A 16,072-nucleotide genomic window follows, 5' to 3' on the forward strand; every position below is an offset into this window, starting at 1 on the left:
AGAACTTAGGGGGGACTTTCGGTCCCCCGGTCTCCTCATCGCTGGGCGTCCCAGCGATCCCACATGTATCCCCTATCCTGTGGATAGGGGATTCATGTCTTTTGTAGGAACAACCCCTTCAGTGGCGTCGCGCTGTAGCAGCCATAGCGGCTGCTAGCGGAGCCTGCGGCCATGGGATGGGGCCGTGCCGGCGGGTGGCACGGGCCCCCTCATGCTGCAGGCCCCGTAGAAGTCGCTACAGCTGCTATAACGGTAGTTACGCCACTGCGTATAGGTTTGTACGGCGTAAAACTACAGCTCCCAGCATGGCCGGAACAATGGTAAGGATATGGTGGGAGATGCGGTTTCACAAAAAAAATCATACCACCATCATCTCGCTGCAAATCATACAGTGACTACAATACTGATTAGAGGCAGAATAAACATTTACATTAAGCGACTCACCGGTGACGTCTCAGATTCTAGTTCTTTTCTTCTCCCTCCGGTTCAGACATCTATGATGGATTTCTCCCGGCCATGACCCATTTCTGCAGTTTTCCGTTTAGATGTCTTCAGCTTCTCACTTTTAAAACATTTCTGCACCTATAAACAAAGTTAAAATTCTCAACACATCTAAATATAACTGTCACACACACACACCGTGCCCCCTGTAGATAGTGACCTACATAGAAGCCCCTGTAGATAGTGCCCACATATGGACTCCAGAGCTGCAAGGCAATAGTGCTAACCACTGAGCCACCGTGCTGCCCTACATATATCTTCCCCTATAGTTAGTGCTCCACGTATAGCCCACCTCTGTAGATAGTGTCTCACATATAGCTCCCCCTGTATATAGTGTCCCACATATAGCCCACTCCTGTAGATAGTGTCTCACATATAGCTCCCCCTGTATATAGTGTCCCACATATAGCCCACTCCTGTAGACTGTGCACTACATATAGACCCCCCTGTAGATAGTGGCCCACATCCCCACATACAGATCTCCCCTGTAGCTAGTGCCCCACATATGGACCCCCCCTGTATATAGTTCCCCACATATAGACCCCCCTGTATATAGTGGCCCACATATAGACCCCCCTGTATATAATGGCCCACATATAGAGCCCCCTGTATATAGTGGCCCACACCCCCACATATAGACCCCCCTGTAGCTACTGCCCCACATATAGACCCCCCTGTAGCTACTGCCCCACATATAGACCCCCCTGTATATAATGGCCCACATATAGAGTCCCCTGTATATAGTGGCCCACACCCCCACATATAGACCCCCCTGTAGCTACTGCCCCACATATAGACCCCCCTGTAGCTACTGCCCCACATATAGACCCCCCTATATATAATAGCCCACATAAAGACGACCCCCCCCTGTAGATAGATCCCCCCACTATAGATAATGGCATTCACATTTTTATGAGGAAAAAAATATATAAACTTGACATACTCACATGATCCCGTTCCCACGCTGTTTACTGGCGATGCAGACATGCTCTCTTCTGAACATGTCTGCAGGAGCTGAACGAGCGTCCTCCAATGACGCTGATTGGCGGGGCAGAATGACTTGCCCCACCAATCAGCACCTTCCAAGCATGGAAGCGGCGCGATGATGTCATCGCGCCGCTAGCCAATCAGTGTCATTGTAAGGCACTGGATGGTCAGGCACGGAACATGCCCGGCCATTCAGTGCTAATACATGTATTTGGCTGCCGCTAGCACTGGGGGCCCCTCCGGTGCTAGCGACACCTACAGGCATGAGAGGGCCTGTGTAAGGCTTGGTGGCGTGGACCCCACAGTAGCGGCGCTACCGCTGTAGCAGCCATAACGGCTGCTAGCGGCGCCACCGGGCATTTGGGTGGGCGTGTCGGCTGGCGGCACGGGCCCCCTCAAGCCCCGGGCCCCGTAGCAGCCGCTACAGCTGCTACCGCGGTAGTTACGCCACTGGACCCCCCTGTAGATAGTGGCCCACATCCCCACATACAGATCTCCCCTGTAGCTAGTGCCCCATATATAGACCCCCCCCTGTATATAGTGGCCCACATATAGACCCCCTGTATATAATGGCCCACATATAGAGCCCCCTGTATATAGTGGCCCACACCCCCACATATAGACCCCCCTGTAGCTACTGCCCCACATATAGACCCCCCCTGTAGCTACTGCCCCACATATAGACCCCCCTGTATATAATGGCCCACATATAGAGCCCCCTGTATATAGTGGCCCACACCCCCACATATAGACCCCCCTGTAGCTACTGCCCCACATATAGACCCCCCTGTAGCTACTGCCCCACATATAGACCCCCCTATATATAATAGCCCACATAAAGGCGACCCCCCCCCCTGTAGATAGACCCCTCACTATAGATAATGCCATTCACATTTTTATGAGGAAAAAAATATATAAACTTGACATACTCACATGATGCCGTTCCCACGCTGTTCACTGGCGATGCAGACATGCTCTCTTCTGAGCATGTCTGCAGGAGCTGAACGAGCGTCCTCCAATGACGCTGATTGGCGGGGCAGAATGACTTGCCCCTCCAATCAGCACCTTCCAAGCATGGAAGCGGCTCGATGATGTCATTGCGCCGCTAGCCAATCAGTGTCATTGTAAGGCACTGGATGGTCAGGCACAGAACATGCCTGGCCATTCAGTGCTAATACATGTATTTGGCTGCCGCTAGCACTGGGGCCCCCTCCGGTGCTAGCGACACCTACAGGCATGAGAGGGCCTGTGTAAGGCTTGGCGGCGCGGGCCCCACAGTAGCGGCGCTACCGCTGTAGCAGCCATAACGGCTGCTAGCGGCGCCACCGGGCATTTGGGTGGGCATGTCGGCTGGCGGCACAGGCCCCCTCAAGCCCCGGGCGCCGTAGCAGCCGCTACGGCTGCTACCGCGGTAGTTTCGCCACTGATTAAAGGGGTTGTCCTTTTACTCAGACTAATAAATTTGGACCCCAGACTAGATCATAAAATACATACAGACCGTCTAAATTATTGCAGTCCCCAGACCAGACCCCCCCTAAACAAATACAGACCCCAGAACAAGCGCCTTAAATAAATACAGACCTCAGAAAGACCCCTAAATGCAGACCCCAGACCTGACCCCCTAAACTTATAATGACCCCAGACCTGACTCCCTTAATACAGACCCCAGACCAGACCCCCAAAACTAATACAGACCCCTAAATAAAGACCCCTAAACTAATACAGTCCCCTAAATACAGACCCCATAAACTAATACAGACCCCAGACCAGACCCCTAAATACAGACCCCAGACCAGACCCCTAAATACAGACCCCAGACCAGACCCCCTAAATACAGACACCAGACCTCAAACTAATACAGACCCCAGACCTGACCCCTACACTAATAATGACCCCAGACCTGACTCCCTTAAGTAATACAAACCCCAGACCAGACCCCCTATTCTAATACAGACCAGACCCCTAAATACAGACCCCTAAACTAATACAGAGCCTAGAACAGGCCCCCTAAATAGACCCTATAAACTAATACAGACCCCAGACCAGACCCCCTAAATACAAACCCCAGACCTCAAACTAATACAGACCCCCTAAATAACGACCCTAAACCCCTTAAACAGATACAGACCCCAGACCAGACCCCCTAAATACAGACCCCTTAAACTAATACAGACATCAAACCTCCTAAATACAGTCCCCAAACCAGGCCCCCTAAATACAGACCCCTTAAACTAATACAGACACCAAAACTCCTAAATACAGTCCCCAAACCAGGCACGCTAAATACAGACCCCCTAAATACAGACCCCTTAAACAAATCCATTCCCTTATACTTAGGCCCCATGCACACGAATGTGCTTTTGCGGCCGCAATTCCCCCGAAAATCCACGGGAGAATTGCGGCCCCATTCATTCCTATGGGCACATGCACACGACCATGTCCAGGCTCATAGGAAATAATGCACTCGGCGATGTGAACGGCCCACGATTTGCGGGTGGCTCACGGGTGACATTCTGCTGCCGGCCGACCCAAAAATCACGGCCGTGCACATGGCTACGGTCGTGTGCATGAGGCCTTACATAGCACCTCTCCTCAGTCTTCTCTGTGGAATTTTGCTGCTCAAGGTTCTGCGGTCATGTGACCAGCAGGTCTCTAAGCAGTAGTAAGAACTTCAGAGATATGGTCATGTGACCTTATGTCTAAAGGTCCTTTTGCAGGACGTACACAATGCAGTTTCGTCGTGGTTTTGGCCGCGTTTCGCAGCAAAATCACGGTAAAAACGTGACAAAACTACAATGTACTTTGGGCGGCCATGGGAGCCTCAGGTCCCGGGCGGCCGTCCAAAATGCCCTATGATAATCCACCATTGGACCAGAGCTCTCTCTTGTAAGGGTGCAGTCACACGCGGAAGATTTTATTGCATGTATTTCTGCGACTGAAAATCAGTTCTATTTATCTACATGGGGTTGTTTCTGCAGCAGGTGCATGGATTTCTGCAAGTTACATTCAGATGAATGGAACTAGTTTTCCGTCACAGAAAATTTTCTGCAACAAAATCTGCCATGTGTGACTGTACCCATACCTCCTAACTTTTGAATTCGGAAAAAAGGGACATTTTAAGCCACGCCCCCTAACCACGCCCAATATCCCGCATAAATACATCAAATCACGGCCAGATCCTTCTGCAAATAACAAGCGCACATTCTCACTGCGGATCTCTAGACTGTCTGGATATCACAGATATTATATTTCAGGTTATATCGTCTTTATGTTACTTTTCCTATCTTGGGTATAACATTTGCTCATCACGGCGGCAGCAGCTGCAGGACAAACCAACAGGCTGAGAACAATGAAAGTCAAGAGGGAGACCCTGTGGTGGATGACTTTTCAATTGACAGGTAGCAGAGTTACATGATGGTTTTTTTTTTTCCAGTTTTGTAACTCTGCTACCGGTCAATGGAAAAATCATCCACATGAGCCCCCTTGTAAATCGCTCCACACACAGCCCCCCTGTACATAGCGCCAGACACAGCCCATCTGTAGATAGCTCCAGATACAGCCCCCCTGTATATAGCGCCACACACAGCCCCCTGTAGATAGCTCCACACATAGCCCCCCTGTAGATAGCGCCACACACAGCCCCCCTGTAGATAGCTCCACACACAGCCCCCCTGTAGATAGCGCCACACAGCCGCCTGTAGATAGCTCCACACACAGTCCCCCTGTAGATAGCGCCACACACAGCACCCTGTAGATAGCTCCACACATAGCCCCCCTGTAGATAGTGCCACACACAGCCCCCTGTAGATCGCTACACACAGAGTCCCCTTGTAGATAGCTCCACACACAGTCCCCCTGTAGATAGCTCCACACACAGCCCCCTGTAGATAGCTCCACACACAACCCCCTGTAGATAGCGCCACACACAGCCCCCTGTAGATAGCTCCACACACAGCCCCCTGTAGATAGCTCCACACACAACCCCCCTGTAGATAGTGACACCCACAGCCCCCTGTAGATAGGTCCACACACAGCCCCCTGTAGATAGCTCCACACACAGCCCCCTGTAGATCGCTCCACACACAGCCCCCCTGTAGATAGCTCCACACACAGACTCCTGTAGATAGCTCCACACACAGCCCCCCTGTAGATAGCGCCACACACAGCCCCCTTGTAGATAGCTCCACACACAGCCCCCTGTAGATAGCTCCACACACAACCCCCAGTAGATAGCGCCACACACAGCCCCCTGTAAATAGCTCCACACACAGCCCCCCTGTAGATAGCTCCACACACAACCCCCTGTAGATAGTGACACACACAGCCCTCTGTAGATAGTGACACACACAGCCCCCTGTAGATAGCTCCACACACAGCCCCCTGTAGATCGCTCCACACACAGCCCCCCCCTGTAGATAGCTCCACACACAGACCCCTGTAGATAGCTCCACACACAGCCCCCCTGTAGATAGTGACACCCACAGCCCCCTGTAGATAGGTCCACACACAGCCCCCTGTAGATAGCTCCACACACAGCCCCCTGTAGATCGCTCCACACACAGCCCCCCTGTAGATAGCTCCACACACAGACTCCTGTAGATAGCTCCACACACAGCCCCCCTGTAGATAGCGCCACACACAGCCCCCTTGTAGATAGCTCCACACACAGCCCCCTGTAGATAGCTCCACACACAACCCCCAGTAGATAGCGCCACACACAGCCCCCTGTAGATAGCTCCACACACAGCCCCCCTGTAGATAGCTCCACACACAACCCCCTGTAGATAGTGACACACACAGCCCTCTGTAGATAGTGACACACACAGCCCCCTGTAGATAGCTCCACACACAGCCCCCTGTAGATCGCTCCACACACAGCCCCCCCTGTAGATAGCTCCACACACAGACCCCTGTAGATAGCTCCACACACAGCCCCCCTGTAGATAGCGCCACACACAGCCCACTTGTAGATAGCTCCACACATAGCCCCATGTAGGTAGCTCCACACATAGCCCCCCGTAGATAGCTCCACACATAGCCCCCCTGTAGATAGCTCCAGACGCAGCCCCCCTGTAGATAGCTCCACACACAGCCCCCCTGTAGATAGCTCCACACACAGCTTCCCTGTAAATTGCTCCACACACAGCCCCCCTGTAGATTGCTCCACACACAGTCCCCCTGTAGATAACTCCACACACAGCCCCCTGTAGATAGCTCCACATACAGCCCCCCTGTAGATAGCGCCACACACAACGCCCCTGTAAATAGCGCCACACACAGCCCCCTTTTGTACATAGCGCCACACAACCCCCCTCCCCCTTGTACATAGTGCCACACAACCCCACTCCCCCTTGTACATAGTGCCACACAACCCCCCTCCCCCCTTATACATAGTGCCACACAACCCCCCTCCCCCCTTGTACATAGTTCCACACAATCCCCCTCCCCCTTATACATAGTGCCACACAACCCCCCTCCCCCTTATACATAGTGCCACACAACCCCCTTATACTTTGTGCCACAATGCCGCCAGAGCGGGGAGCGGTAGAGGTAGCCTACTGCTGCCACTCTCCGCTCTGCTTTGATGTCACTCACCATCAGAAGGCGGCAGGAGTCTTGCAGCGGCGTTCTCACTGGTGTCAATGCCGGCCCGGGAGTGGACCAGTCCAGTCACCTGACCTGTCACCTGACCGGTGAGGTCAGATGACAGGTCAGGTGACTGGACTGGTCCACTCCTGGGCCGGCATCGATCCCAGTCAGAACACCGGCCATACGGCTGGGTCTGCTGCACCAGATCAGCACAGGTTTCCAGCCTATAGATGTTGAATCCTGCCAGAAATATTATAACCTTATAACCTGTAATTTATGCTGTTCCCTGTTTGCATGCTTCCCTTATGCTTCTGAGTGGATAGATGAGAATTTTGTGTTACAATAATATATATACGCTGAATCAGACTAGGTACCGTAAGTGACATACCTGTATGTTACACCGTCATAGCTGTGTGCACTATTAACAGCATGCAGATACAATTGTTACAGTGGCTTTAAAATTGTGACTGATCATTCTGTATCGTGTATTCTTACCACTAATCCACAATATTTGTTTCCTTTACTTTGAAAAAAAACTTTCTTGAAATTAAAGAAATATTTATAAGAATGTGTCCGGTCACCGACAGCAATCAGAGATCTTACGCTTTGTGAGGAATTTTAACACACAAAGTTTTTGGACCTTTAATTCCCCAATTCACTAATATTGTTTTCTTAATTCCCAAGTTTGGTGCCAGGGTATTGGCAGATAGGACTAGGTCAACAGGGTGGTACATACATGGTTGCCAAAAACAAATCAATTTTCTCCATCCATGCCCTGTGCAAAACAAAATACTCTGACGTCTATGCTGTGGTATCTGTGGTTTCAGTCTCATCTGTCCCCTACACAGTGTGGGCATTTCACCTATACTACTACATTGCAGAAAACTATCAGGACAAGATTGAGATTAAGGTCGTTTTTTGAGCCAATCACAGGGGTGGAAGCAGAAAGGAGATTCATCAGTCTTTTCTTTATCTTTCCTTCCTTTTCGATCCACTACTGGCTTTGGCTCAAAAAACAGAGACAAAAACTGTACGAAAAGCTGCATCAAAACTGAGTGTGTGAACCTGGTCTTAAACTGCTGGTGAATGCCGATCAAAACCCCAAATTTTGAGATCAATAAAAATGCTTTTAGGGGCTTTTATTTTTTTAGTCCTCCTTAATGCAATGTTTATGTTTGAATGTTTAGTATGTATTATTACTGAATGTATTATAGCTTTTGCATGGAGTTGCATTCTTATTTATTGTGCCTCTCCTCTTATTAACTAGTCTCAGATAAAATATAAAATTATACAGTAGCTTTATCCTGCACTCCACCAGGATTCTTGTAGAGCACTGCAGCAAATAGTGAGAGGGCCCCTGACTGCTGCGCCCTTTACCACCATATGGAGCCTATACAGGGGCTATTTCCCTTTAAAACAAGTGGGTAAGTTCTTAGTCACCTCACCCACCCCCCTTTCCTCCTTTTTTATTTGTTTAATAAAGCGTAATTAATGGTAGTGGCCATAAGGGGAGCCAACTAGCCAATGAGAGAGCAGTATACAAATTGCCAGCCTCCTTTTTCCTGATAATTAGGGCAGATTGGCGCCATTATCTCCTCTTTTCCATGGTAATGGAAACTAGAAGTATCAATCGTCCTGCCCTCCCTCCCTTTTGGATGTGTTTTATTTCTGTGAATATGTGTTATGATTTTAATGTTTTATTTTTCTAATATTTTATTTCCAAGTCACAGTGGTGGTCAGATAAATAAATGGAGAGTGGTGGGTTGAAGACGGTCTTGCTCACCGGGAGTCCTGCGGTTTGGCATAACGCTTTGGCCTAAGAAAATATGTGCCTTAGACGTTTGTTATGTCATTTAAGTTAAAGGCTATGTACACCTGTGAAAACATAATCTCTTTATTTTTTTAATAAAAATGTGTATCAGTGTGATTGGTGCAACTTTGTTATTACATTTTATTAAAAAATATGTTTACCTTTTGAGATACAGCTGCTTTGTATCCTGTATACAGAGCAGCTATATCTAGCACTGAGACCTGAATCGGTCAGGTCAGCAGCACTGACAGGTTCAGTGACAGCAGGTCCTGTGAGTCTCTGACACGCAGGATCCACCTGTTATAGATCACATCTAAGGGTATGTTCACACGGCAGCGTCCGTAACGGACGAAATTACGGAGAAAACAGCCCCGTCATTTCAGTTGTAACGGCATGTGCAGGCGCTTGAACGCCGTGTCCATTACGGACGTAACTGGAGCTGGTTTTCCATGGAGTCCATGGAAAACGGCTCCATTTACGTCTGAAGAAGTGACATGACACTTCTTTGGCGCGGGCGTCTATTTACGGGCCGTCTTTTGACAGCGACACGTAAATATACGCCTCGTGTGAACAGACAAACGTCAGCCCATTGCTTTCAATGGGCAGATGTTTGTCAACGCTTTCAAACCGTAATTTCGGACATAATTCGGGGGTTAAAACGCCCGAATTACGTCCGTAAATAGGCCGTGTGAACATACCCTAAGTTATGAACTTAGATGTGATCGATAACCGGAACCGCTGACACTAAACCCGTCAGTGCCACTAACCTGACGGATTCAGGTCTTAGCGCAAGATGCAGCTGCTCTGTGTACAGGATACAAAGCAGCTATATCTCTAAAGGTAAAAATATTTTTTAATAAAATGTAATATATCAACCACATTGACATATATTTTAATTTTTTTTTTAAAAAAGAAAAACTTTTTCAAAGGTGTACATTGCCTTTAATAAACTGTGACTCACCCTCATCCACAAAAATATCTTGTTGTTCGTTTCTTTATTTGTATGGGAGCGGTAAGCGGTATTGGGTATTACACTTCGGTCTCAGCAGTCTTGAAGTAGATATTGGATTAGGGGTTTCTGGGAGTTAACATCTATAGTAATAAGGTTGGAGATCACTGATCTAGAGGGACTGCAAAGTAAAGAAGAAATGTGTCCAGGTCCACTAGTTTATATAACGTATCCAATGACGCGAACTTGTGTAACATTGGAGCTACACTTTAAAAAAGTTAAATATTAAAGGGAAAATGAGACTGCTATAAACTAGGAATTGGCTGCTTAGATATAATACTAATTTGATGCAGGAAACTATATGAAGCTTTTCCATCTAAAATCATAAAATCCCCTAGAAATATATGTCCCTGTGCTACAGTCTTCTTTCAAGTTGGTACAATTTCTACGATGCCATTTCTTATTTATATAGGTTTTAGAACGGTTGACATTGCTTTGTTAGGCCTCATGCACACGACCGTAGTGGTGTGCGCGGGCTGTGATTTGCGGCTCGGACGGCCACAGAGTGTCACCTGTGGCCGCCCGCATATCGCGGGCCATGCACATGGCCGCAGCAATTCATTTCTATTAGCCTGGACCGCAAAACACGGCCGTAATAAGACATGTTCTATCTTTATGCAGTCCAGGCTCCTGGGCAATGCACGGACCGTGGAAACCACGGTCGTGTGCATGGGCCCAATGAAATGAATGGGGCCGCAATTCATCCACAGATTTGCGGGTGGATTGCGGCCGCAAAAATACGTTCGTATGCATGGGGCCTTACACTTCTTCCCCAGACTTCTGATAGGATCATCTGCTTACTTACTAGGCAGATTTACTGTTCAGGAGTCTTAGGCTATGTTCACACGGGGTCTTTTGCCGAGTTTTTTGACGCGGAAACCGCGTCGCAAAACTCGGCAGAAACGGCCCGAGAACGCCTCCCATTGATTTCAATGGGAGGCGTCGGCGTCTTTTTCCCGCGAGCAGTAAAACTGCCTCGCGGGAAAAAGAAGCGACATGCCCTATCTTCGGGCGCTTCCGCCTCCGACCTCCCATTGACTTCAATGGGAGGCAGGAGAAAGCGTGTTTTATGCCCGCGGCGCTAAATGGCCGCGGGCGAAAAACGGCGCGATAATTGCTGTTCACACGGAGTATTTTGGGGGAGGAATATCTGCCTCAAAATTCCGTTTGGAACTTTGAGGCAGATATTCCTCCCCCAAAATACTCCGTGTGAACATAGCCTAGAAATCTGAGGGATCCCCACCATGGAAGGTTTATAGGTTTTCATCCAGCTTCCCCCGAAGCAGATAGAATTTTTATCAACTCAACTCATGGACATTATTTATAGAGGATTTTTTTGATTTGTAGCCGGTTTCAGGGACCATATTACGACCACAACACATGGACCTCTGCAGTTCTACTAAATCAAACTAAAAATATCATAGAATCCTATGGTGATTCAAATTCTATTCTGTAGTACCATGATGTGTATGTGTTGCGGACACTAAAATTCAGCCGTATTATGGACATTTAAAACCAGCTTCACCCAGGAGTATTAACAACCGGACAGAGACCAGACAAAGTGGTTAGCAAATGATCTGGAGATAGAGTAGGCGACTATTCCATGGTAATACTGCAAGCTCATAGAAATAGTGGCTCCCTCGTTACGGGCTTGTCCACACGTAACGGAATTGCTGCAGAAAATTTCTGCAGAAATTCCACAGGAAGAAGCAGAAATTCCTCCGTGGAAAAAACGCACCATTTCCTGTGTTTTTTACTGCAGAAAATGGTGCGGATTTTGCTGCGTTTTTCAATCCTGGGAGATGGTGACATCTCCTCTGAAAAACGCAGCAATTCTGTCCACTTTCCGCAGCAGGAATTGACATGCTGCAGTACGAAAAATACGCACCGCAGGTCAATTTCTGGTCGGAAATTTTACGCAGCGTGTGGATGAGATTTGTTAAATCCCATCCACTATGCTGCTACTATATTCTGCTGCGTATTTTCACAGCAATTCCACTACGTGTGGACAAGCCCTAAATGTATTTATCCGTCAAAAAAATTTTTTGTTGCTGTCTATGTGCCTAAACAGAGATCGTTTTTATAGTACAATAGAAAAATAAAGCATCATCCGTCAGACACAAGTTTCTTTTTATTACTAAAAAGTTTGGTTGTTGACACTTGCTACTCATTACTGCTGCCTGCTTGCTTACCAAATAGCAGTAAGCAGCCCCTTGGTCCAGCAGCACAGGTCACTTAGATACTGTGTGATCTGCACCCTTTCATGATACAGTCTGTATAGAAGAGACGTACAGATAATCTATAATATTTGCACTACGTGAAATCGTGCCTAGTGCTTATATAAGATAATAGGATTTGGGATTATTAGAATTGTTGATTAATCCTGCGATCTTTATAATGTTCAAACAAGTCATATCTTTGCTTTTATATTCATAGATGGCCAGTGAAAAAAGAATCAAGGCAGAGCGCTGGCGCATTACAGAGGGCAGCGGGGGATATGGCCGATCACAAGGCGAGGATGCAAGTGGAGACTGTGATGATGAGGATGGTTGTCAAGGATCTGGTGAAAACTTAGACCCAGGTATGGGTAAACATGGGATTAACATTTTCTCTCCTTATACAGTACGGCAGTGGTTATCACAGGTTAGTTTTGCAAAGTAAAGACACACCAGTACACCAGCATGTTCTTTAAGATTACAGTAGTACTTCATACTAAATGACACAATACAGCAACCCCAAGAAATGCAATGTCAGCTCCAAATTTCTCCATAACACTAACATGTTTAGGAAATTAAATTCTGTCCATATGTTTATGTGGACAAAAAGGCTTTTTTAATAAATAGCTATTTTAGAATATCATTTATTAGCTTCAAAGCTTTGTTTGTTTTTGGTAGAGTCATCTTCTGGTGAGAATAATAATAAAAATGTACATTTTGTTAGTTGTGACTGGACCGCCCCCTCATAGCTGATAGCAGGCAGTACGGGGGCGGTCCAGACAACACAGCCAGACTACTGTGCAGAAACCATTGACATTACTCTGTCTCCTACAGTCTCACTGTAAAGGATCTGCCAGGCACAGCTTCGGGGTTAACGCCCATAGATAATCAGTCTGCACCTGCTTCTATGTCTGTGAGAATGACTCCATCTTCCACCACTCAGGGTGGCAGGCTTAGGAGTGGGAGAACCTATCACAGCCTGGCCAGACGGAGCTAGCTCCCGCCCTCTGTCTATTTATACCTGCCTTTCCTGTTCCTGCTTTGCTTGTGATTCTTTTAATGACGGGGGGTTGGGAGACAGACAAGTGAGCCCTAATCTACCCGCCACTCAGTCCCTGCCTACTTGCAACGACCCGCCCTAGGCGACGGGGTACAACTGGGCAACGGTCCCTACGCTCAATAAGTGCACGACAGACAAACAGACAAGGGTACACAGAGCTAGGGGGAGAAAGGGGCAGTTGCCCACGGCAACACCGTGAGCAACAAGAGAAGTAAACAAGCCGAGTCAAACCAGGAGCGTACGAGGTACCAAACGCAGAGCAGGAGAGTAGTCAGCAATCCGGGGTCAATATGAAGCAAGGACAATGGTACAAGAAGCTGCAGCAGGGCCAGGAAACCAAACGAAAAGAATCACAAGCAAAGGAGGAACAGGAAAGGCAGGTATAAATAGACAGAGGGCAGGAGCTAGCTCCGTCTGGCCAGGCTGTGATAGGTTCTCCCACTCCTAAGCCTGCCATCCTGAGTGGTGGAAGATGGAGTCAGTCTCACAGACATAGAAGCAGGTGCAGACTGATTATCTATGGGCGTTAACCCCGAAGCTGTGCCTGGCAGATCCTTTACACTCACTACTGACAAAACAAAGCTTAAAACCTAACTAGAGTATATTACAAATCTGTTTATTTTTATTTTTACCAACTAGTTATCGAAAGACATTTTTAAAGTGAATCTAAACTAACCAGTCTTAATATTTCTGTATCAAAATGGATTTGGCTGTACCTCCAAACATTATCTTACACAGACAACATAAACCATAGATTTTTGCTGTTAGCATCTTTATCCACAGGACCAAAAGCATATAGCATATATATATATATATATATATATATATCTCAAAATGCCTCTTTAAGGTTCCATGCATTTGCAGTGTACAAATTCTATACGGCTATGCTCGGAGGCTGTGGCTCCATAGTACGTCCAGGTTCTATTGGATGCCGTATGTCTGGAGGTATACTGACCTTAAAGCAATTCTTTTAGGGGAGAATATCTCTTGTCACTTATGGAATCTGATAGTAAAAACTCCATATGAAATCGAAGGCATATTGAAGTACAGTAGAGGCCTCATGCATCTCTATGGCAATCCCATACCCGAACAAAACAGAGCCATAATTCGGCCATGTGCATGAACCCTTAAGCGCAACGTTTTGGACAAACGAAAGCATAGAAATCCGAATGGTGAAAGCCTTATATAGGGCGCAAACATTCCATTTAGTCTCAGACACTTTCATGTTACTTTTATGGAACCGGAACTATAAATGAAGGCATAGCTGAATAGACTTGTGACACTTTCTTTAAATAAGAAAATTAAAATCCAGTGACCGCAGCACAGCGATTTCTGTTGTAGCTTGACCTTAATTCTGTGCCTCAGGGATCGAAGAAATGATTTACAATATCTAGATCTAACGTTGACTTTCATATACAACGCTTGAAAATTTTGCTTCAAGACTTACGCCAAAAAGGAGGAAATGTGGAGAGCAAGCTGGCGGGTTTGCTGAGCCTGGGCGTCCAGTCCACAAACACAGTGAAGGATGTGTGTACACTGGGAGGGAATTGTGAATGATTCCTTTGTGTGCCCCAGAGCTGCGCTCTTGTTCATTCATTTATATGATCCATAGACAAGGCGCTATTGTTTCTTTGTCATTGTTCTTTTATATAACTACAGAACCCCTCATTTTGGCTAAGGACCCTTGCTTTCTTCAGAAAAAATTAGCTGCAATCTATTTGACATGGTTGTCAAGTCACCCTCTCTGGTCCACAAGTTGGCTTTGTTAGGATTTTACACATTTTGGAATCAAAGTCTTTTATATTAGACACAAAGCATCGACTTTCCCTTAGAAGACTCATGTCCAATTCCACATGAAGTAAAGGTTATTTCCTTTTGCGTACAGCAAATATCATGAATATAATGTCATATATATATATATATATATATATATATATATATATATATGTATATATATATATATATATATATATATATATATATATATGATATTATCTATATTAATATTATATGTCTACAGAAAGAAAGTAAAAACCCATTTACATGGCCAATTGGTAAAAAGCGTTCCGAAGAACTTTAGTTCACTCGATTATTGTGTAAACAGGGTAGTCATCAGCCGAAAAAATTTGCGAATGCTCTTGATCAATAAGTTTATGCTGACTTTAAAATCCTCGTTGTTGGTATCTCATCTCCCCATGTAAACAGGGCTTGTGCTGCAGACAATAATGCAAACTGATGGAGACCGAATAATCGTATCAAGGATCGTTCATGCTCATACAGTAAAGCGACCTGTTGTTAACCAGTGCCGATCAACTTGTTATATGCTTGATCGGCGCTGATTATGGGCAGAAATCTGGCCATATGAACCCACATTTAGAGTAATATTAAAAATAGGTTCAGTCACTCAGATTAAATTCAAATACTATAGTTACCAGTGGTCTGACTTAAAACTACCTTTGGTCTGCAGGTTACATTGTCAGGTTCTTCCACTGTAAGTTGGTTGAAGTAGAACTTGTACAGGAATGCTTCAGTCTGTCAAAGCAAGCAGGAGTGATGCAATGTAACCGCAACAAGATAACAAGATAGAACACTAGCCTTGCTTCAATGTCCCATGGTATCATAAGCAAGATAAAAAAATGTCTGCTGTGTCGCATGTGTTGCATGCTACCTATGCTAAGGCTGCCAGTAAGGATGCGGGCATCTGATAGCACCATGTAGCCCTAGCCTTAAAGGGGTACTCCTATCTCAGACATTTATGTTAGATAGATGCGGGTCCCACCTCTAGGACCCGCACCTATTTCTAAAACAGGACCCCCAGACCAAGTCCTACTTTCTGCTATTGTCACTGGACTCCCGCCACCATCTGACAAGGTGTCTGGGTTTTCCGGAAACAGGCAAGC

The 16,072-nt window shown here is 46.7% G+C and overlaps 1 protein-coding gene across 2 annotated transcripts in view; it reads left to right on the forward strand.

Moving 5' to 3' along the window:
• The window catches only part of LOC142759281 (glypican-5-like), a 332,098-nt gene that overhangs the window by 250,284 nt on the left and 65,742 nt on the right, over nucleotides 1–16,072 (forward strand). For both annotated transcript variants that reach the window (XM_075861290.1, XM_075861291.1), the window contains one exon: nucleotides 12,333–12,477. In XM_075861290.1, the coding sequence (XP_075717405.1) occupies nucleotides 12,333–12,477 (145 nt within the window). The remainder of the gene's footprint in view (nucleotides 1–12,332; nucleotides 12,478–16,072) is intronic.

This window comes from Rhinoderma darwinii, chromosome 4 (genome assembly GCF_050947455.1).
Source record: "Rhinoderma darwinii isolate aRhiDar2 chromosome 4, aRhiDar2.hap1, whole genome shotgun sequence".
NCBI lineage: Eukaryota > Metazoa > Chordata > Amphibia > Anura > Rhinodermatidae > Rhinoderma > Rhinoderma darwinii.